This window comes from Carettochelys insculpta, chromosome 11 (genome assembly GCF_033958435.1).
Source record: "Carettochelys insculpta isolate YL-2023 chromosome 11, ASM3395843v1, whole genome shotgun sequence".
Lineage (NCBI taxonomy): Eukaryota > Metazoa > Chordata > Testudines > Carettochelyidae > Carettochelys > Carettochelys insculpta.
In genome coordinates, this window is record NC_134147.1 from 27935058 (window position 1) to 27957146 (window position 22089).

Here is a 22089-nt window from a genome sequence, read left to right on the forward strand (position 1 = left end):
GCACTGTGGGAGCTTCTCAGCTCCCCGGCTGAGTTAAAGGTGAGACAAACCAATAACTGCAGTGCACAGGTTCAGAAGAGGGACAGGCCTCTCTCTCTTCTGTGCACCAATTAATGAGGCAGGGGCCTGATTTAATCGGGTCTCTGGCCCAGGCACAGAAGAGCCATGGAGATCAGCCACTCCTTCTGCCTACTCTCATGAACACAGGGCCAGGATCTCAGATTTTACACTGGTCAGGGATCAAACGCTGCCACCGAGATTAGCCCATGCTACCCTCAGGCATGCCTTTCCCTGTGCAGGCATCAAGCTGGGGCAGCACAGCATGGGGAGTAGTTACTGTCCTGACCACCTGTGTTCTGGGTCCCAGCCAGAAAGGCCAAGGACCACATCCCCTCCTAGCTTGTGGGGCTCTGCTTCAGTAGCTGTCATCCGCCCAAGCTGCACGAGGCAGCTCATCCATGGGAACTGGCACAGAGTAGGGCAGTCTGACGTGAACTCGCAAATAGACTTGGGGAGGTGGCTGTGTTAGTCTGTAGCCTCACAAAACCCAACACATTTATTAGGTAATGAACTTTTGTGGTTAAGATCCACTTCTTTAACTCCAGGCTGAAGAAGTGGGTCTTACCCAGGGAAGCTCATTAGCTAATTAATATATCGGTTAGTCTTTATGGTGCTACAGGGCTGATGGTTTTTGAAAGCACAAAAAATGTCCTCTTGCCGCATTTCTTTCCGTCTGCTCCTTTCTGAGTCCCGATCCCCTTGACTGTGCTGGGATACATAAACTGTGCTTGTATCTTATTCCCTTTCCCCCAAAAGTTCCCACAGTGCACCTGTACACTCAGGCACACGTGCAGCACTGCCAAAATCCAGCCACCTCTGGCAGGGCGGTGGGGAAGGCAATGGCCAGTGGGTGCACAGCAACACCGCACTGGGGAGCTGAAGGGTTAGGACTGCAGGGTGAAATCCACCTCTGATAGGGAAGCTAGGCAGGATGCAGGATTTCCTGGCCTCCCCTGGAAGTTCTCCTAACCAGTAAGCAGCACAGGAGCCCACCTGTTTCCCATTGAAGAGCCTGCCCTTGCCTGGTGCACAGGCACTTGGCTTGAGGTACAAGCTTATCCAACTCAAGACGCCTCCCGCTTATCTCTGCACCCAACTATTGTGTGCCCCCGGCTAGTGTGGGACCCAAGAACTCCCCTATCCCGGCTCCACTCTGCTGCTGTTCAGGGCAGACCCTCCAGTATACCCAGCCACCTGCTGTGGCTTCACACGGATGGGGCAGGATCCAAGTGGCTGGAGCACAGGACTGGAACTTGGGACTCCTGAGTTTTATTCCCAGCTTTGCTAGTGACTCACTGTATGAACTCAGGTGACTCACCTTCTCCTCCTGCTCACTCTCACTCTGCCTCAGTTTCCCCATTTGTAGAGCACGCTGAGATTCTTGCATGAAAAGCTGCTTGTCTAATGCATTGTGGTGATTAGTGTAGCTCCGGCAAGAGGGGGCAGCAGTGGGTGTTACTGGTTCCCTGGCAGGCAAATGCTGAAGGTGTGGAAATCAGGGTCCATCTCGATCCCGTTTGTTGTTCCCAGAGAGAAGCCTGTTGTCTCTTTGTGCTGCCAGGTGTGGCTGCCTTAGTCCCTAACACGCGCATGCCTGCACCACAGGGATGGTTTTGCATACAGATTGTGGTGGGCTGTTAGAGTGCTGAGAGGCCCAGGCCTGCCATAGCAGGGAGTGGAGGGGACCGGGGGCAGGGCATGGCAGGGGACTGCAGGTTAGGCACAAAGGATGTCAGCAGTAGTGAGAGCAGCAGGAGATCCTAATGGCAGTGGGTGCCTCCGCTCTGCACCCCTGCGATGAGGCTGGTGGTTGTGGCCTGCAGCACCACAGGGGCAAGGAGAGACATAGTCCCCTGAGGGAGAAGCTGCCACCTTAGAGCAATGCCCTTGAAAACAGCTTCCCTCCCCCATCCCTGGGGCAAGGGTAACTAACTAGGGGTTGCGCTGCTCCTCAGCTGGTAGGTGCTGGAGAAGGGCAGTGCTAGTAGGTGAGGGTTCTCCCCAAGCACCCACATCACACAAGCTCTGTACAGCATGGCCCGGCCGGAGTCAGCACTGGCTTCAACGTGACCACGAGTTCAGTGTCCCAGGCACCTCCTAGGCGCTCTCAGAGAGCGCCACTGCTCTCCTGTCCTCCTTGTGCTGGGATCCACTCACTGCAGGGTCCTCAGGAATCCTGCCCCCATGTCCCCTTAGCATGCAGCAAGGTCCCCCAGCATCGCCCCAGCCCGTCTTCTAGCTGCTGCAGGTCTGGCTGTGCCAGGGGTTCACTGTTTAGTGGTCCCTGGGCAGGGGCAGGTTCCAGCCGGCTCTGGGATCTCCTTGGTGAGTGGGGCTTGTTGCCTGTTTGAAACCCTCGGTTTGTATGAGATTTCACAAGCCAAGAGGTGCGCTCCCTGCCTGGGTGTCTGCCAGCCGTGGCACAAAGGCACCGGCAGTGCCAGACCGAGCCCTGCTGTGCCAAGTTCTCGTCCTCCTCTATGCTGCCCCGGGGAAGTTTGTAGAGATTCATGGGCCTCTCTTCATCCATCAGAGCATGTCCAGCTTCCCTCCCTCCCGCGCGCTGACAAAGGGGCTCTTGTTTTCTTGTGTCTCCCCTTGCAGTATTTCTACGAAGGGAATGACATCAGCGACCTGCCTGTGAACCTGTCCGTGGTGTGGAATGGCAACTTCGTCATCGACAACCCCCAGAACATCCAGGGTGAGACGCGGATGCGCTCTTGTCCCCACAATCCACCTGCAAGCTGTCCAGCCCCTCAGCTTCCGCATGGGGCTTGAGTCGAGTGGGCGCCCTACCGGGGAAGCTCTCCATACCCCATTCCCAGCCCCTGAGGTGGCCAGTCCCATATGCAAGATACGTTTGTTCTGGAAGTGCATCCTCTGCATGGAGCACTGCCCCCCAGGCCGTCTGTTCAAGGCAGACCCCAGTTGGTAGCTGTTCCCAGGTATTTGGCTGGGCCATGCAACATGAGCCGGTGGGTCTCTGCCTGGCTCCTAGTGGACAGTTGCCCTCATGATAAATAACACCTCTGCCATCTCCCTGCCAGGCTCTGCACAGAAGCCGGGGTCAGATGAGCCTATAGAGACTGAGCTCCCATCTCACAGGGAGGTGGGAGACCCTTAGGATGGGATTGAATGACACTGGTGGTAGGACCAGTGTGCGTGAGATACTTGCCCACCCACTGCCTTGGTGGCACCTCTTCTGGGTGACAGCAGAGGCCTCCAGTCTCTGGGGCTGTCAGCCAGTGGGGATGACCTGAGGCCCCTCTGCCCTGCCTTGCAGCTCACCTGTACAAGTGCTCGGCCCTGCGTGAAAGCTGTGGCCTCTGCCTCAAGGCAGATCCGCGCTTCGAGTGCGGCTGGTGCGTGACGGAGAAGAGGTGTTCCTTGCGGCAGCACTGCCCGGCCTACGAGAGCAGCTGGATGCATGCGAGCAATGGCAACAGCCGCTGTACAGACCCCAAGATCACCAAGGTATGTCAGGGAAGCAGGGGAGGATGTGTGTGCTCCCATGCTGAATGCAGTGCTGGAAAACACACTGCAAGGGGCAGGCCTGCATCGGCCAGGGCTGTGGTGATCTAGCATGTTGAGTACCACTGGTGTGCAAAGGGGCTGTGCGGATGATCCAGGAGCCAAGCTTCCTGCCCTGAGGAATGAAGACATAGTGTGGCTGCATAGGGAGCAGGAGGCTCAGAGGTGGGCCAGGGAGGGGAGAGGCGGGGCTGGGGAAGGGAGGGTCTCCCAGGGAGCAGTCGTTCGCACACCCAACCCAACCCTGGGAAATGGTGTCTGATGTGCTCCCAGCGGCTGCACAGACCAAGAGGGAGGGAGTGGAGACTGGGGCAGGACATGCTGGGGTGGGGGGTTTGCTGAGGGAGGCTGCAGGGCGGAGGAGGAGGTACAGGGGCAAGGGTGCCCTGAGAAGGGGGGTGGCGTGTGGGAGGGAGGCAAAGGGAGCGTGAAGAAGAGCAGCGCTGGCAGCGTGCCGGGCCTGGGCCACGGGGAGCGTGGCCCCCTCTCTCCTAGTTAGACATTAAAGCGCATGTGTGGCATCTGTCTCCCTGCTCTCTGGGCGCTCAGGTGCTGCTTGCATTGGCCACTGGGATCTCCCCAAGCCTCTCATGTCACTCCGCCCCCTTTTCTTCTGACACATTAAGCCCGAATGCCCTGGCTCCCCTGTTGCTGCTGGTCTAGGGTGGCTATATCTCCCACGCCCAAATATGGGACAAGTGGAATGACAACGTCCTGGCCAAAACGGGACCGATGGTCACCCTGCTTGGGAGTCAGGAGGTGGCTGCCCTGTGGGGGCTGTCACCCTGCCAGTGAAACTCCCGGCTTCCACCAGCTGGGGAGCCACTGTGCTGCCTCTCTGGCTACCTGCTCCCCAAGCCAGGGCAAGCTGGGGGCAGCCACGACATGGGTCCAGCTCCCCCAGCCGGAGAAAGCCGCACTGTGGCGGGGGAGCTAGGAGGAGCTGGTGGATGGGAGCAGCCGTGTTTCTGTGCAGGTCTGGCTCCCAGCTCCCCCAGATGGGTAGAAGTTGAGGGGCAGTTGCACTGCGGTGGAGAAGCTGGGAGAAGTGGGCAGCAGCCACCTGAAAATACAGGGCAATTAACCCCTTTGACAAAATAAATGGGGACGCCACTCTGGCACCCAAATACGGGACTGTCCTTCCGAAACTGGGATGGATGGTCACACTATGCTGGTCCCTGCACACCCCTAGGCCAGCAGGACCAGGCCAGCTGCCCAGGTGATGGGGGTGGGGATTTCGCATCTTCTGTGCAGATGAGTGGATGAGCACAAGGGGCTGGGAACCAGGACTCTGGGATTCTGTCCCAGGCTCTTGCTTTGAGAGCTTCAGGGGACAGGCTCTGAGGCCGGGCGTGCACTTGAAATAGAGATCCCCATAGCTGTGTTGCTCCAAGGTGTGAAAAAGCCCCTGAGTGATGCTCTCCTCACACCCCCTCCCCCTCCCAGGTAGCAAAAACCAGGTCAGTGGAGGAAGGCTCCTGTTGATTTTGCTGTTGTTACTTGGGGAAGTGGTGTTCCTGCAGGGAGGGAAAATCCTCTTCCATCCAGGCCGGCTGTCAGACATTCCAGCCCCATGCCGAGGTAGCCGTGCTGCTGTCATCTCTGTAGCCTCGGCATTGTTTGTTTATTTTCCCCTCTCCCCGGTTTTTCTGATTAACGGGCTCTCTCATGGTGCTTTCACACCTAGAGGTTCTGACCTTTCCAACGGATTCCTGGGTTTCCTCAGATCCCAGTGTGGAACCCTGGCAAGCAATAGGTCTGGGTTCCTTTCCCTCTTTCCTGCCCCCCAGGGAGTGGTAGTTCATCATCTCCGGTCTGTGACAGCTTTTATGACCTTCAGTTAATAAGATTGTGTATATTAATGTTAACATGTCTGTTGGGCCAGGCTCCAAGTGCATTAGGAGGGATTGGTGGGTAATTCTATTTGATGTGTTCTATTTACCCACGGATTCCAGGCCAGGCAGGCCTTGGCGGTGTTAATTACCGGAGTCTCGGCACAGTATCTAATCTATGTGGGTTTCGGTGTCCTATCAGATGAAGGCTGGAAATGAGAGTTGTGCCTCTCCCGTTCCCCAAAGTCACTCAGCTCATGCTAGTTATTGGCAGGGCACTGACTATTGCGCTGGCCCCGCTGAGAAGGTAATTCCTTTGCAGGGGTGTGCCTGCCATTCACAGCAGCAGGTGGGGGCTCTGCCCCGACAATGCCTGCTCATCACCCATCCGCTGGGAATTAGTTTCAAATTAACGGTAAGAAGTAACAGGGACTAAGATCATTGAGCCATCCTGTAGCACAGATGGGCTGAGCCCCAGGGCCTGGGAGCATTCTGCTCTGGGAGTTGGATTGGCCCATTACCTTTCACCCATGGCCTACAGCTGCACTTTAGGGAAGGCAGAGAGGACCATTATCCCTCTTTTACAGAGGAGGAAACTGAGGCACAGAACAGCAAAATGACAAGGTCCCACAGCAAGTCAGCTGTGGAAGTGGCAGAAGGGCTTCTGATGCCATCCCTCAGTACTAAGCACTAGACATGCTGTTCCAACTGAGTGAATGACCCGCTATGGAGTCCATGGGACTTCTGTGATCTAGGTGTAGGGGTGTTTTCCTATCTCCCCTTAGAGCCAAGATTTAAACCACATAGGAACTGCCATGCCGGCTCTGAGTCAGGGGCCATTCCTGCCCATCCTGGCTAAAAGCCACTAATGGACCTCTCCTCCATGAATGTATCTAGTTCTTTCTGGAACCCTGTCACAACATCCTCTGGCAAAGAGTTCCCTTTGTTTGTTTAAACCTCCAGCCTATTAATTTCATTCAGTGGCCTTCAGTTCTTTGTGTAATGAGAAGAAGTAAATAACACTTTATTTACTTTCTCCACACCAGTCCTGATTTTAGAGACCTCCAGCAGATCTTCCCTTAGTCATCTCTTTTCCAACCTGAAAAGTCTTGGTCTTACTGATGTCTCTTCCTATGGAAGCTGATCGTAATCTCCCCAGTGAGACCTTATGCAAAGTCATGTTTGTAGGACTCTGTGGCCCTTCCAGTCAATGCCCCTTTTGTTCTATGAGGTCCCACAACTGCAGAGACCTGTACCCCCATGGAGAAATCCCACAATCTCCTGGACTGCACGAGTTTAGTACTTTCCTCGCAGTGCTCTCCTGCTGATGGAAGGGAACTCAGGGGATTCAGTTAAGTATTTTCTGTCCAAATCCATCAGGGCTTTTTTAAAAAAAGAGCATTATCCAATGTGATATGAATAGAAAGATTTGTACGATTAATAAACATCAGTGCAATCTGGCTTGGAGGACTAGGGAGAGCAGAGGCTGCTCTCTGTGGCATTGAATACTCCAGCCTTACATCCTTGAGCTAGGAACTAAAAGCCAGACCGGGGAACTGGCTAGAAATGGAGTGATACTGATTATGCAGAGGGGACCGAACTCATCAAGCCCCTAGCAGGTGCATTTTCTCTTGAAGTCATCAGGAGGTGCACCCACTTGCATTAGGACTGGGTTTGGCCTACAAAAGGTAATAGGCCCATCTAGCTTCATTGCCTTAAGCTGGTGCGAGATGGAAAAACAAACCGTGTAAAAAACTAGGAAGCCCTTGAAGGGTTTAATGATGTTGGATGGGGAATGGAATGACCAGACAAGGAGATTTTCTGGGCATTGGGGTATTGAAACATGCCTAGGTCACCTCCAGCACACTGCCTTCCTCAGCAGCTACAACAAATGCTCTCAGTAAGTCCTGGACTAGCAAGGCAACTAGTCACCCATTCAGCAAGAGTTGTCTTCTTGCCAGCTCAGGCTAATGCACTGAGAGATCTCCAGTCAAGCCCCTTCTTGGGTGTGGCAGCTGGGGAGAATCCCAGCATGGCCATTTAGGCCTTGAAGGCCTGGCAGCTCTATTCTGAGGTGACCTGGTGTCTGTCGCTTCTAGAATCTGACAGGACTGAGATACCCAGCCATAAAAACTGAGGTGTCACAGGACAGGGAGTCACATTGTTGGCTTAGCTGTTAGAGTCTAGATGTTGCTTATGTGCTAGTAGCGAAGCAACCAATCATGGGGATGTAATTAATAAAGTCACATGTAAAAAAGCCACATGTGGCTGAGAGCTAACCAACTGGATGGCAGCAGGCCATGAATCCCAGTGATGACTGAACCTGGAGATTGTCTCGTGATCTCACTGTGGGCCCGCTGCTTCTTAGTGGCTGAATTCCCATTGGCTTCAGTGGCAGCAGGGTGGGACACATTGTCCCATCGAAGTCCTTCAGCGCCAAAGCAGCCCCTCACCTCTGCAAACTTTCTCCCATCTCTGCTGCAAGCCTCACTCTATGAACAGTGCCCCAAGGGCATAGCAGGAGGCTGTGTGGCAGGTATGCAGCCCTGGTGCATTTGAGAGGCGATGGGGTGGGGGGCCCTGCTCCTAGAGTATCCCTGGCCAGGAAAGGAGCAGCAGCAGGGGTCAGTGGGAGAAAAAAGCAAACATGATTCTGGGATGCATTAACAGGTGTGTTGTGAACAAGACACGAGAAGTCATTCTTCTGCTCCACTCTGCGCTGGGTCGGCCTCAGCTGGAGTATTGTGCCCAGTTCTGGGCACCGCAGTTCAAGAACGATGTGGAGAAATTGGAGAGGGTCCAGAAAAGAGCGACAAGAATGATCAAAGGTCTAGAGAACGTGACCTATGAAGAAAGGCTGAAAGAATTGGGCTTGTTTAGTTTGGAAAAAAGAAGATTGAGGGTGGACATGATAGCGGTTTTCAGGTACCTAAAAGGGTGTCATGAGGAGGGAGAAAACTTGTTCTCTTTGGCCTCTGAGGATAGAACAAGAAGCAATGGGCTTAACCTGCAGCAAGGGAGGTTTAAGTTGGACATTAGGAAAAAGTTCCTAACTGTCAGGCTGGTCAAACAGTGGAATAAATTGCCTGGGGAGGTTGTGGAATCTCCATCTCGGGGGATATTTAAGAACAGGCTAGACAAATGTCTACCCGGGATGGTTTAGACAGTACTTGGTCCTGCCATGGGGGCAGAGGGCTGGACTCAATGACCTCTCAAGGTCCCTTCCAGTCCTAGTATTCTATGATTCTAAGAGTGCTTATGGAAATCAGTCCAGCTGAGCAAGGGACAGCTGTGCATGTGATGGGAAGCCTGTGAGATGGGAGGGGCAGGGCGACCGAGCACTGCTACCCGGGTGGCACACAGTTTTAATGCAGGTATAAGTGGGGTGGGGGAAGTTCACTCACCCATCCCACTGCATGCTCTTGGTTCCAGAGACCCTGAATGCTGAGAGCAGTACAGCTATGCCGACAGCCTCCTCTAGCACCAGGAGCACATGGATTCAGCCTGTCAGCCCCTTTAAGTTGGATCTGTGTCATCATCCAAAATGGGGAAGCTGAGGCACGGGGTCAGGCAGTGAATCAGTGGAAGAGATGGGATAGAACTTGCTCTCCTGACTTCACATCCGGGGCTGAGACCATTAGACACTCAGTCTCCTGGTAAGATCTGTGTGTGGTGAGCGCACTGGGGCTTGGTGTCTTACTGCACACCTCTGGGGACCATGTAATTCAGAGCTCCATGGGAGCCCCAACCCAAGTGCATTTGATATCCCTTTCCCCCCGTGGGCACCAATCCAGGCACAGTGCAAAGTACCCCTCTGCTTCTGTCATGGTGCCACTCATGCGGCAGAGAGATCCTGAGCTGAAGCAGCAGTAGCTGCAGCCGGTCAGGATGAAGGGGCATAGCTGGAGGTGTGTTGAGCAGGGCAGGTAGCTGGTGTCGTTGTGTGGTGTGTGGGCATCAGGAGCTGGGGTTTCCGGGGGTGCTGCATGGCAGGATGGGGCATCAAAATGGGAGGGGAGTAGGAGCCAGCAGTGTGGGAGTGGGAGCACTGCAGGGGAGTGGTGAGGTGCCTTGGCAGAGCTACATAAGGAAGATGCTTGCTCATCACTTGCACCCTCAGCTTATCAGTGCACGAGCTCTAGCTTTGCCCAAAATTGCAACAGGGGACAGTCCTGTGAGTGCAGAGGGGCCAAAGAATGAGTGTCCTGTAGGCTGAAGGTGGAAAGCTGCAGTGTCACAAACCTGAAAGCGTTTTTAAAGCCACAAGGACCGTTTGCTTTAAATGGCAGCCAGCACAGCTGCTACCCACCTGGGCCAGGACCTGTGTACAGGAGTTGGGTTGTCTCCTGCCTGTTCTGTGATGGGAGCAGCCGTGGTGCAGGCCAGTGGATTAGAGCTTTCTCCGCTTCCCTCTTGCAAGAGCAGAGTGTGCTGCGACAGCTTCTAGACCAGCCTGGATTCCTGACACAGCTGGAGCTCCAGGGACGAGGCCTCTTGACCCTCAGGCCCACCTTGTCACTGGTGGGGCCTGCAGTTCTGGCAGGCTGCTGGGGTGTTGGCTCAGCTGGGTGAGTGGGAGAGATGGAAACCCAGCTGCAGCTAGCAGGGTTCAGCTTGCCTGTTGAACATCTTTGTTACAGATGACTCCACTGTCTGAAGCCAGAGAAAGAGCTCAGGCCTTGGGGCTGTTCTGGGAAGCTTTAAAAACACTCCCATCCCGGCCTGAGTTACCAGAGCTAGGACTCCCCCTGTGGCGGAGGGGAAACCCGTGAAGCGGGGATTCTCAAAAGGAGTCTGCACCTGCAGCTGAGGCCCGAGATGCCCAAGAGCTTTGATCCCTTTGGGCACTTAAATAAGGGGCTTTGGAGAATCTGGCCCCAACAGGGCATGCTGAGCATGTGGAAATTAACCTTTCACTGCAGAGGGATCCACTGCACCTGCAGGTCAGCTGCTCTGTGCTCAAGGGCCCAGACTTCGCAAGGTTTCCTTGTGGACAAAGTGACCAACTAAGGACTTGGGACTTCCGCCTTTCACGCTGAATGCGTCAGATGTGGCATGTGCTGGCTACAAGCTGCATCCAATTAGCTGCTGCTGCCCGGGCCTGATATCGGTCTCGCTGTCCCTACATCATTAAAAATAAACCAAGAAATCGCCACACTAATTGTGGGTCCTGCATAAACAAATCAATGAGCAGCCGTCATCGGCCCTTGCAGCTTGTGCGCCTCTCGGTTCAGGCCTGTGGTCAGAGGGGTGGTGGTGGTGGGTTTGCTGTGGTTACCTGCTGCACTGATTGTAGGTCTGCGCAGAGCTGTGGGTGCTGCGCAGTGGTGGCGGAACACACCCCTGCGCAGAAGGGGGGCAGTGATCACACCCAATCCGAAGCAGAGCTAGATGCAAGCGGCTTCGGGAGTGGGGAGCGCAGTCCGGAGAGCCCCCACGCTGCACTCAGTGACTCCTGCATGAGAGGGCATCCAGCCTTGGGCAGATGCAAGGAGGGTTCCGGGAGGGGGGCAGGGGCAGAGGCGTCCCAGGAGAAGACACCGTGTTCGGTGGTGTCAGACCCAGTCATTGTGCAGCACAAGGATGTTAGTGGCTAATCAGTAAGCCTCACCCTAGGTGGATGGGGCTTACCCGTTTATGGCTAACCGATTGGGTCTGGCACAGCACGGGACCTGCCGTGGGCAGGGGCGCTCCAGTGCCACCAGAGCAGCCCTCATCCCTGGTGGGCCTGGGAGCACCACAGGTGTGGACTCCCCAGCCCACCTGGAGCAGCCGTAGTCCATGGAAGCCCTGGGAGCCCCTGTTCACGGAGGGGGGCGCTCCAGCCCAGCTGAGCTGGAGTGCCCCATTTGCCACCCCCCTCTGTGTAACAAGTTTGACTAGTTAAACAACGTTTAACAGGTTAACTGATTAAAGGGGATTTTACATCCCTAGTGTAGCAGTTTGGCCCCTGGTGTGGTCACCTGTTGTCACCACAGCATTGTGATGGAAGGGAAGCGTGAGGGGCTGCTGCACCGAGCTGGGAGCCGCTCCGTAGCTGGGGGAAAGCACTGACCTGAGGTGTGCATGAGCGTGCCCCCAGCATCCCTGCAAAGCAGACCGTCTCCCTCCAGCCTGTGTGGGGACCCCCAGTCGTCCAAGCTGGCATGCACAGATGGCCTTGCTTGCACCCCACTCTGTCACTGGCAGCCCCTCTGCCTGCTCTTGCTGGCAGAGCTGAGGCGCAAGCCCTCCTTGTGCGCTCCTTTGTAGAAGGACCCTGTGAAACCAATTAGCAGAAGAGCAATGTTTGTCAGGGCTGGAGCCGAGGTGGGTAGGGACTTCGGGGTGGGAAGTTTGGGAGAGCCTCCGATCTCCCTGCCAGCTCTCGCTCCCCTGTGTCTTGTTTAGTGGTGACCTTCCCGTGCAGCTGTGTGAGCGGTGTCATCTCTTTCCCGGGGTTGTTGCTCCCCCGTGCACGGCCCTTGTCAGTTTTACCACTGAGGAGGAGGAATCTAACTTGCTGGGACAGCTTTTAACACTGGTTTAAAAATGCCGAACAAACAGCCGTCACTCGCCACCTGCCTCAGCGGAGCCCAATTGAGGGGAGAACAAATCAGATCGCTGGCTGTAGCTGCCTTAATGAGACCTGAGCCGGGACTTTAGCAGAGGGCTGGATTGAATTTAGGCAAACAGCAAAACCCCAAAGCCCAAATCGCTTTTCCTGTTGTATAAATTCTGGCTCCTGGTGTACCATTGCCCTGAGCCTGCTGTGAGTTAATGTGCAGTGTGGCCTGCCAGTCAGAGGGCAGGAAGGGGAGCCAGGACTCCTGGGTTTGGCCATCTGCTCTGCCACTGGCCTGAAGCAAGCCCGTGCCTCTGTGTGGAGTGTATAGGTAGGACTTGTTCCGAGCAGCATCGTTAGTTGTAGCCGGTGATGTTTGCAGAGCACTTGGAAGAGGAGACACGCAGCGCAAATGCCAGGAGATGATTAGTAACTCTGCTGCAGCCATTGCTGTGGTAAGGAACTAGATTATCTTGCTGAAGTTGCTCCCAGATCGGTGCAGCTCCTCATGGCCAGGGGGGCGGGGGGGCGGCATTGGGGCAGGGCTGGCTGCAGCTTGGTTGTCTTCCTGCTCTCACCTCTGCCCAGGGCACTGGCTGGGGACAAGTTGTTTCCCATCCCTGGGAGGGGCACGGTCCCCAGCCGAGACAGCAGCTGAGGCTCAAGGTACAGCAGGTTTAGGTGTGCCATGAATAGGGATAGCCTAGGCCAGCTTGGCTTTGCAGCAGCCCCGCAAGGAGGGTGATGCGGGAGGAGAGGGCAAGGCAGAAATTCGAACAGGAAGTGCATGGAAAGGAGGGAGCTGGTTCTGGCACTGAGGCCGTCTCCATAGCAACCTGGGCTGCCAAGGTCAGCACAGTGCTCTCTCCCAGCACCCCCTGCTGCAGGGCAGGAAGGTCAGCCGAGCTTTCATTGCGGGCAGCAGCCTAGTGCAGTGGTGTCACTGCGACGGTTCCTGCACTTGGGGCAAGGGGATGCCCCTGTATTAATGCACCAGCTCATTGCCTACTAGCACGGCCATACTCTAATAATCCGCAGCCTGTGGGTGTTGCCTGGGCAGCCTCCTCCTGCCTGCCCTTCCCCAGGCTCTGTATTGCCAGCGGCCCCGCTCCCTGGTGTGGGAGCACAGCACTCGTCCATTAATTCTGTTTAGTGCCTGCAGGTGTGTGCTGAGCATGGGGGCCAGGGAAATCTGGTGTAAAATTGCCCATAATTGCCTTGTTAGCAGCAGCCCTGGGCCTGCGCCTCTCTGCTCATCCGTCATCGTGCCGGCTTTTGTCAGACCACACCTGTCCGCTGCGTTGGGAATCATCCTGCTCAATGAAGCGCGGCCTGAAGTCGGGGGCTCCCTTCTCTCCCCAGCTGGCACCAGCTCAGGCTTTGTCTGCAGAGCGGGGCCTGGATGGCAGTGGGGAAGTGGGGGAGTGTTCATCTTCGTCAGGGCAGCAGCCTCTCCGTGGGGCCTCTACTGACCTTGCCGGAACAGCAGAAGTGCAGTGGAGCTGGTCCTCAAGCCAGGGTGTCGTCCTCATTCCAGAGCGTATGGAACCTCCCCAAGGCCAGGCAGGTCCTACCGCTTGCACCCCAGAGCAGTCTCAGCTGGAGCAGCGGCTGGGCATACGCATCTCCAGGCACTTGTGGCTGCGTGCCGCGTTCTGTGAGGTGGAGGAGGTTGTTCAGTGCCTGGAAAGTGCCAGATTTCTGGGAATCACACGTTCGGATCCGCAGACGTGAGCCCACAGCGAGGCAGAAAGCCAAGGAAGTAGGCAGCTTGCTGTCCGCGGGGCTTTTGAGAGACCCAGTGCTGAATAAGGGCAGGTTCTCGGGCCCGCCGACACGACAGGGGGAGGGAAGGAGCGAGAGGCAGTTGCACAGGGGCCCTGCATTTCAAAGGGGCCTTGAGCTCAGTCTCCCGCCACTGCTGCTTCATCAGCAGTGATGGCTGGAGCTCTGGGTCCCTTTGAAACGCCACAGCAGCACTGCATGTCACTCTGTGGCTCTCTGAGCAGGGCTAAGGGCTGACTGCTTTGGCCCCTCCCCTTCCACTGTTGGCCCCGCCCTTCTGGCTGTGCAGAGCCTGGGCCCCCCTCCCACCTTGCCCCGGGGCCCATGGTGGCTGTCAGCCCCCCAGCCTGTTCTGCTCTGTGTGGGCAGCAAGAATCCCTGGGCCCCGGTCACAGCCCAAAGCGTTTGCCCTGGCGCTCTTGGCCAGAGTGCCCTTGCCCTGTCCCCTTGCTGCCTCCAATTCAAGCGCGTTGCTTTGTTCTCTCTCAGTTGTCACCAGAGACAGGCCCCCGGCAGGGAGGGACTCGTCTGACCATCACCGGGGAGAACCTGGGCCTGAAGTTCGAAGACGTGCGTTTGGGCGTGCGGGTCGGCAAAGTGATGTGCATCCCCATCGAGAGCGAGTACATCAGCGCGGAGCAGTAAGTGTCCAACTGGCTGGGGGCAGCTGGAGGCCCTGCTCTGCGAGGCAGAGATGGTGCCCCACATCCCCTCTCCAAGCTGGAGGGGTTCATGTCTTCTGAGTGAGAGCACGTACCCCCACTGCAGTTACAGTTGCCGTGAGCTGGTGGTAGCACTGGGGCACGGCAATGGAGCAGTGAGAGGCACAGCCCGTGGCGCAGAGCTGTGGCTCTGGTGCTATGTGTCTGTGGGCCAGGCTGTGTGAATGGATAACAACCCATCAGAATGCAGGGCCCAGGTGGCAAGGGAAGAGCTGGCCAAGCTAGTTACAGTCCTCTAGTCAGTTGTAATGGTAGGTGCTCCTCCAGGAGACATGCACACCCAGCTGCCAGCCTTCTGCCCCCCAGCACACGTGAATCTCTGCGGAGCAGCCCAGCTGTGGCAAATGACCTGAGAATTCCTCTCCTCCTGCCCCTAGAATTGTGTGTGAGATTAGTGACGCCAGCCCAGGCCGAGCCCACGACGCCCGTGTGGAGGTGTGCATCAGGGACTGCTCCCCCAGCTACAAGGCCACATCCCCCAAGAGCTTCACGTTCGTGGTAAGGTCATACGTATTCTCCATTGCACTCTCCCTCTGGCTTGCAGCATGTCTACCTTCCCTGGCCCCGTCATTACCAGTACACCGCCAGAGCCCCTAGAAACAAATCTACTGAGTGTGGGGAGGAGGGATGGATGTGTGGGAAATTATGAAACTATCTTCCTGGTTGGAAGCCTGCAGTGAGCCCATCTTGGCCTGCAGCCTGGCCAGTTCTCCCAAGCTGGGAAGCACAAAGCAGGTTCCTCAGCCCTGGTGACTGTTGATCCCAGGCTGTTCCTGGCAAAGGTGGGAGTGTCTTGGTCAGATCTCTGCTAACTGCTCGGCCTGTCTAAAATCTCCTCTGCCGTGTCAGCTGGGTATGGGACACCTCCCGACACTGCCTCCTAACTTCAATTTGTTGTCATGGTCTGACAGCTGCCCCCCTCCTGCACACTGAGCTCTGATCCCAGCTGCCCCCTTCGCCCTCATCCCTTTGTCCCTCGCTGCTGGCATTTGAATTGCTGGTTTGGTTGCTTTCCTTTGGCAGACGCCCACTTTCTACCGTGTGACTCCAGCCCGGGGACCCCTCTCCGGGGGCACCTGGATTAGCATTGAGGGCAGCCACCTCAACGCAGGCAGTGATGTCACCGTGACTATTGGGGGGCGCCTCTGTGTCTTTTCATGGTAAGCATTCCAGGTGGCAGGAGGACAGAGCCCTGATGGGGTGGGCTGGAGAGTCAGGTAGGGTCCCCAGGGGGCATGGTGAGGATGGAGACTGGACCCACAGCCCTGGCTAGGGTGGAGGAGCATTCTGGAGGGAGACGCCTTTGCCAGTGCATGTGGGATTTCTCCCTCGAAAGGCTGCTTTTTTTTTTTATTTCCAAGGACCCTGGAAGAGACCAAAGACTGAGGGTTTTGTCTCTAAAATCACAAAGCCCTGAGGCATGAAGTAGATAATTTTTAGATTAGGGATGATAATGGAGCGGCTCTTTAAATATTTTCCTGCGGTAATTACTGGTTATCAGCCCTAATCGCTGCTGTTTGCAGCAGCCGCGCGATGGGGAACGCTCGGGAGCTGCGCTGGCTTCGCCCGCTGCCTTTTGTTTTATTTTTCTCTCTGCTAACTGACAGTTTCTCCAGAGTTTCCACGGCGGTGAGGAGATGGGTAGAGACAGGGGGCAGTGCCTTGAGCACTGGCACCTGGGGCCAGCCACTGGGCGGGACCAACAGCAGTGTCATCAGGTTCTAAAGAGCTTTTCCATCCATTGCTGGGTCCTGTGGCTAGAACGGAGGAGGCGTGACATTGACGAGGGCGTCTTGGGTTCTCCCCAGCCAGGCTCCCTCTCTGATTGCTGGATGCTCCCTAGCCCGAAGGTCCCATTTTCTTATGAACTGACAGGAGGTGCTCTCCAACATTGCTGTGGCCCATGCACACCTGAGCCGGTGGCTTCCTGCCCCTCCTATAGCACTGAGTGCTTGGGCCCCCTCTGTGGCAGCGGGAGGTGGTAGGCGCCCTCTCAGGAGGCAGCATGGGAGTGAGTTGCTGTCCTGTCCCTCTCCATAGCCACTCAGCGCCTCCCGGTATCTGACAGCTCTTCTGCCTTGTCCCCAGGAGGAGCGCCCGGGAGATTCGGTGCCGGACGCCCCCAGGCCAGAGTCCTGGTGGGTCTCCCATCCTCATCAACATCAACCGGGCTGAGCTGAGCAACCCTGAGGTGAAGTACAATTACACGGAGGACCCCACTATCCAGAAGATAGACCCAGAGTGGAGCATCAAGAGGTAAATCTGCAGGGGACACGAATCCTCATGCTCGGGGGGCGGGAAGGGGGCTACCCGTAGGTCTTAGCTGGTGTGAGCATGTGCTGACTGTACATGAGGGGTGGGACCATACATAGCTCTTCTGAGCAGGGATCATATTTCCAGTATATCTGTGCAGTGCCTAGCACGCCTGGGCTCCTGTCCTGAGCAGGGTCTCTGGGCACTGCTCAGCAGCCCACTGGAGGGCTGGCTATGCCACATGCTCTGGAGGTGCAGGGACGGACACAGGAGAATCCAGGAGTGCCTGGTACGGCTCCAGGTCTCAGCACACTCCAGGGATTATAAGGCTTCAGTTGGTTCCCTGTCAGCCTGATGTTTGGCTGTGGGGCTTAACACTCAAATGTCCCCCACCCCAGGGGATTTGGGAAGTGTTGACATGAGTTGTTCTAAGGCTAGAGTTGGCTGGAGCAAAAGGTAAGGACTCTGTTAAACTGCATGTGCCATCATCCCTGCTGGAGCCTGGCTGCAGGACAGGCTCCCCCAAAGGCCTGGGGGAGCCCCTGCTGCTCTGGAGCATTTATAGCAAAGACCCAGTGCCGCTCAGTCCTGGCCCCTGGACCATACCTGGCTCTCGTGGGCCTTTCCCATGTTTCAGTTCTTCGTGCCTCTGGGTCTCACTGGTGGCCCAGGGAAGTTGCCAGTAGTCTGGAAGTTCACAGCTGCTGTTGCTTTGGGGACCGGTGTTGACATGGGGTGAGTGAGTCTCAGCCCTTGGCAGGCAGGCCTGTGGGTTCCAAACCCCAACCCTAGTTGGCACTATGGTGGCAGCCTCCACAGGGAGGCCAAGCCTTGTGGGGGTCCCTGGAGGCTGAATTCACCATGCACCCCAGAGGTCTGTGGCGGAGAGAAGCTTGCCGTGGCAGCTGCTCTGTGAGCTCACAAAGGGCTGCAGACCCAACAGCATGAAGCTGTCGAGCATAGCAGAGAACTTGCCCTCAGCAGCCGGGCTCTGTGCTGTGCTCTCAGCAGATGGCTGTGGGCGAGTGTGATGGGTCAGGGTTGTTTTGGATGGAACTCTGTGGCTGATCTGCCACCGCAGCTGGAGGTGGAAATCAGCTGTTTGGATCAGTGTGGACAGAAGCCAGTGTGGTGCCATGATTGGGGTGGGTGCCTTGTTCCCAAATGCCAGAATATGGACAGTGCATTGCTGGGAGGTTTCCAGACTGGAGCTTGGAGGAATGGTCCCATGTTCCAGTACTATAGGCCAGTCCCTAGGGCTTCATGTTCATACAGGCGTGGGACAGGTTCCAAGATAGGCAGCGATGGCGTGTGCCTGCCTTCACCAGTGCCTGCTTGCCCTGTGCCAAAGCAGCCTCTCCTAACTCCCTCCTCTGTGTGCCTCCTAGCGGCGGGACCCTGCTGACCGTGATAGGCACCAACCTGGCCACCATCAAAGAACCCAAGATCCGTGCCAAGTACAGCAGCACAGAGAGAGAGAATGTAAGTAGGTTGCCGCCCAGCTGGCAAGGCCGTGTGCCTGTCTTGGGGAAGGAGGGCAAGGACTCCTATTTCCTTCTCTCTCATGCAGGACCTGTGAAAAGCCTGTCCTGCCTCTGACCACCTCCCTTGTAGCCTTGACCGTCTCGGAAGAGAGACACCAAGACAGGAAGGTCATCGCTGGGGAGAGGCCAAGACAGGCCTACCTTAAGGGTGGGGGTTAGTGGGCAGAGCTCACAGTCTGAAGTGAGGGAGATTTGTTTGGGGAAGGTGCTTTGGAAACAGAAATCGTGCTTACGTGGGAGCGCAGCAAAGCTCAGTCCCTGACAGGGTCTCCCTTGCGTCTCTCTCCTCACATCTACTCTCCAGCAATCAGGCCCCATGCCTACAGGAGTCTCCTCCCCCACCATTGAAATGCAGCTACTTCTGGGAGGGAACGGGAGCTGTTCGTACAGCAACCCTCACTACAGTCTGGGAGGGGAAGCGGAGAAGAATTGGGTATCCCGTTGGCAGTGTGAGGGTGCTGACAGGCTGCAGTGTGAGGGACAATGTAGGGGCTGCCCTTCACACTGGGGAGCAGTGAGAAGGTGGGATGTGCCCAGCTGTGAGCAAAATGCTGCTGGATTTGAAGGACTACATGTGATCAGTACTTAGGTTGAGCATCTGTGTCACGAGAAGGGCTTCTAAGAGCTCAGCACCTCTGAGGCTCGGTAGTGATTCGGAGGGAGCAGCATCTCATACAGATTCAGCACAGCTGCTTCTTGCAGGGGGTCTCTCCTCCTGGTGCTGGCCATCTCCAGCCTACTTAGATGGTAAGATCAGAGAGTGTCGCAGGCTGAAACGGCAGGAGACAGCTCTGAACCGCCCGCATGCCTTGTCCTATCTGCAGAACTGCACAGTCTACAATGACACCACCATGCTGTGCTACGCGCCGTCCATCGAGAACCCGACCCGCAGCCCGCCTGAGATTGGGGACCGCCCCGATGAGATTGGCTTTGTCATGGATAACGTCCAGGCGCTGCTTATTGTCAACACCACCAACTTCGTCTATTATCCGGACCCCGTCTTTGAGCCCCTCAGCCCCTCGGGCATGCTGGAGCTCAAGCCCAGCTCTCCTCTTATCCTCAAGGTAAGCCCAGCTCTTCCTCCCTGGAGCCTGTGCGGCTATAGTGCAACCCCAGGTTTCTGGCTCCCTCCTCCCGGCTGGCACAGCTGCACTTCCACACTGCCCCTGGACAGCAGGGCAGAGGACTCACAAGGGAGTGAAATAGATTGGTTCAGAGTCAGAGCAGCTGGGCTATAGGATTAAAGGGATTGTGCCAGCGAGGCAAGTGGGGGAGGGGAGCATGGCCTGCCCTGCACAAGACACATACAGGTTTGTCTGGCCTCTGTCGGGACACGGGTTTTCTGGCTCTAGGTAAAGGCCGTTGAAGGGGTGTGTGCATGCAGGAAGCAGGCGATAGGGTACGTTCCATGGAGGTGGAGGTCTCAACCTTTCTGAAACTGCCCTCCTCCCAGGAGCATGGGGCGGGTGTCTGGTAGAGACCTATGCATTGGTGGGGTGCCACTGCCCAGGTTATGGAGCCCAGGCTTAAACGTCCCCTGGGGCAAGTGGGTGCGCAGCACCTTAGAGCTTTGCAGAAGGGATCTGCAACTCAGATGAGTCATCCCCAGGGTGTCTGCAGGGAGGCTAGCCCCCCACCTTGATCCATTCTGGGTGCATCTTCCCACTCCTCACTGGGGACTAACGGGGTGGAAGGACCTGGCGGCCTCCTGCTCTCCTGGGGTTGGAAGGCTGAAGAAGAGAATTTGCTTGGAGAATCCAGCTGTGAGAGAACTAACAATCTTGTTTCTTGTTCCCTTAAAGGGCCGGAATCTGCTCCCACCGGCAACTGGCAACTCCCGTCTGAACTACACGGTGCTGATTGGTGACACCCCCTGCGCCCTGACAGTCTCCGAGACCCAGCTCTTATGCGAGTCGCCAAACCTCACAGGACAGCACAAAGTCACGGTAATGCTAACTGCCTGGCAGCCTGTCTGGGGCCCAGCACCCTCGTGGGCAGTGCCAGGACTGCACCATGCTCTGGGTGCTCATGCTTCCTGCTGAACAAGCCTCATGTGGCTGGGGCTGGAGACGGGGGCCTCTGGCTCCCAAGCTGAGATGGGATGTGGTTTACCAAACACCGCTGGGTCCCGCCTGAGCCCCGGAGGCCATGGTAGCTGCACTTCCCCAGCCCTTTCTGGGGCACTGGCTGTCGCAACGCCCCAGGGGAGTGACCCACACAGCAGCTAGTGCACAACACCCAGCACCTGCCTTGTGAGGCCCATCCGTAAAAGCATCCGCAGTTACCAGGGAGCACAGTTCAGCCACTGGCAGCAAGTGTGTGTGTGTGTGTGTGTGTGTGTGTGTGTAAGGTGGGGCGTGGGCGTGTGTGTGTGTGTAGGGTGGGCATGGGCTGATCCTCTACCTCCTCCTGCGCGGGGCCCTGCTGAACTCCAGGCCTATCCTGCATGTGACCTGCTGTACCTCAACCTCCTTTAGTGAATGGTCCCTGCTGTGCCTCCTTCCACTCCCTCCCACATGGCACCCTGCTGAGCCCACTCTCCCAGTCTGGGTGACCCAGGGTCACTATTTTATAGAGGGCCTCCCAGTACTTGGGCATTGTCTTATATAGTTGTCTATCATCCCACCCTGATTTTTCACACTTGCTGTCTGGTCACCCAACCCAAATCCCCTCCTGCCGGGGGCTCTGCTGTAGCCAACGAACTTTCTGTTGATGGTACAACAGAGAGTTGTGCCTCTTTCCCTCCAGGCTGCTCCCTGCTGCCTGCGCTGGCACTGCCCTGAGGGACAGAGTGGCCTGTTAAGCTGAGTGCGTTGTCGGGGCACTGCTCCTCAGCCAGCTCAGGCACTGGGCTCTGTTTGCTGGGGCCATCTCAAAGCGCCTGGCCTAATACGGTGCTTGCTGATGGTCGCTTTGGGAGCAGCACAGGCTGGCCATGCACCATCAGTAGCTCACGTTCAGCTGAGGACATTACAGTCCCCTTTTACTGAGCAAGGGGGCAGTGGCTGGAGCCAGAGAGGTTAATCCCCTCCCGGAATACGTTGGTGAGCATGAAGAAGCCCTTCCCCCTCTAACCCGGCATGGTGCCAGCTTGCTACTGGTCCTTGTCCGGTAAGAGCTCATTAGCACTGGGTTGTGTGCACACGCAGGGGCTTAGATCTGCTGGGAGGAGCTGCCGGCTGCCTGCCTCCCTACTGCTCCCCTCCCCTAGTAGTCTGTTCAGAGGGGTGGAGTGCTCCATCCAGCCCTGCCACGAGATCTCTCCATGTTACCCACCTCTAGTTGGGCCTGTCCCCTGGGTTCCTTTCTTACTGGCTGCAGGAGACTCAGCTTGAGTTACATGGTCAGGGGGTTCCCAACCACTCCCTTTCCCTGTCCCCGGCTTCGTTTTAAGCACGATTCTTTGCCAGGCGGTAGCTCAGCAGCAGCAGCTCTCAAGGTCTCAGTGCAGCCTTGTGTATGACAAAGGGACCCAGAATGGTTCCCCCCCCCCACAGGCTCCTCATCAATGAGGGAACTCACATCCCATCTGTTATTGCAGTGTTGTGTGAGTGAGACATCAAACCCGCTGCCTGCTCCTCCCAGGCGCTGACAATACACCAGCATGTCTTCTGCATCCCATTAAAACTCTGCATGCGCTCAGACGAGTCCCTGACACTGTCACCCCCTGCACCTGCCCGCCAGCCTCCTCCTACCCCCTGGTGTCTCTGCCTCCTGGAACTGCGAGGACACCTTACTCACTGGGCTCTGCTTGGGCTGCCACTCGAATTATCTCACCACCTCGTTACACACTTTGGACACGTGCCACGTGTGTGGAC

The 22089-nt window shown here is 56.5% G+C and overlaps 1 protein-coding gene across 7 annotated transcripts in view; it reads left to right on the plus strand.

Annotated features, from left to right (window-relative positions):
* PLXNA1 (plexin A1) overlaps window positions 1-22089 on the plus strand; it is a 280654-nt gene that overhangs the window by 193950 nt on the left and 64615 nt on the right. For all 7 annotated transcript variants that reach the window (XM_075005959.1, XM_075005960.1, XM_075005961.1 and 4 more), the window contains 9 exons: window positions 2665-2761; window positions 3344-3534; window positions 14242-14393; window positions 14852-14972; window positions 15498-15634; window positions 16563-16730; window positions 18116-18209; window positions 19096-19335; window positions 20074-20217. In XM_075005959.1, the coding sequence (XP_074862060.1) occupies window positions 2665-2761; window positions 3344-3534; window positions 14242-14393; window positions 14852-14972; window positions 15498-15634; window positions 16563-16730; window positions 18116-18209; window positions 19096-19335; window positions 20074-20217 (1344 nt within the window). The remainder of the gene's footprint in view (window positions 1-2664; window positions 2762-3343; window positions 3535-14241; window positions 14394-14851; window positions 14973-15497; window positions 15635-16562; window positions 16731-18115; window positions 18210-19095; window positions 19336-20073; window positions 20218-22089) is intronic.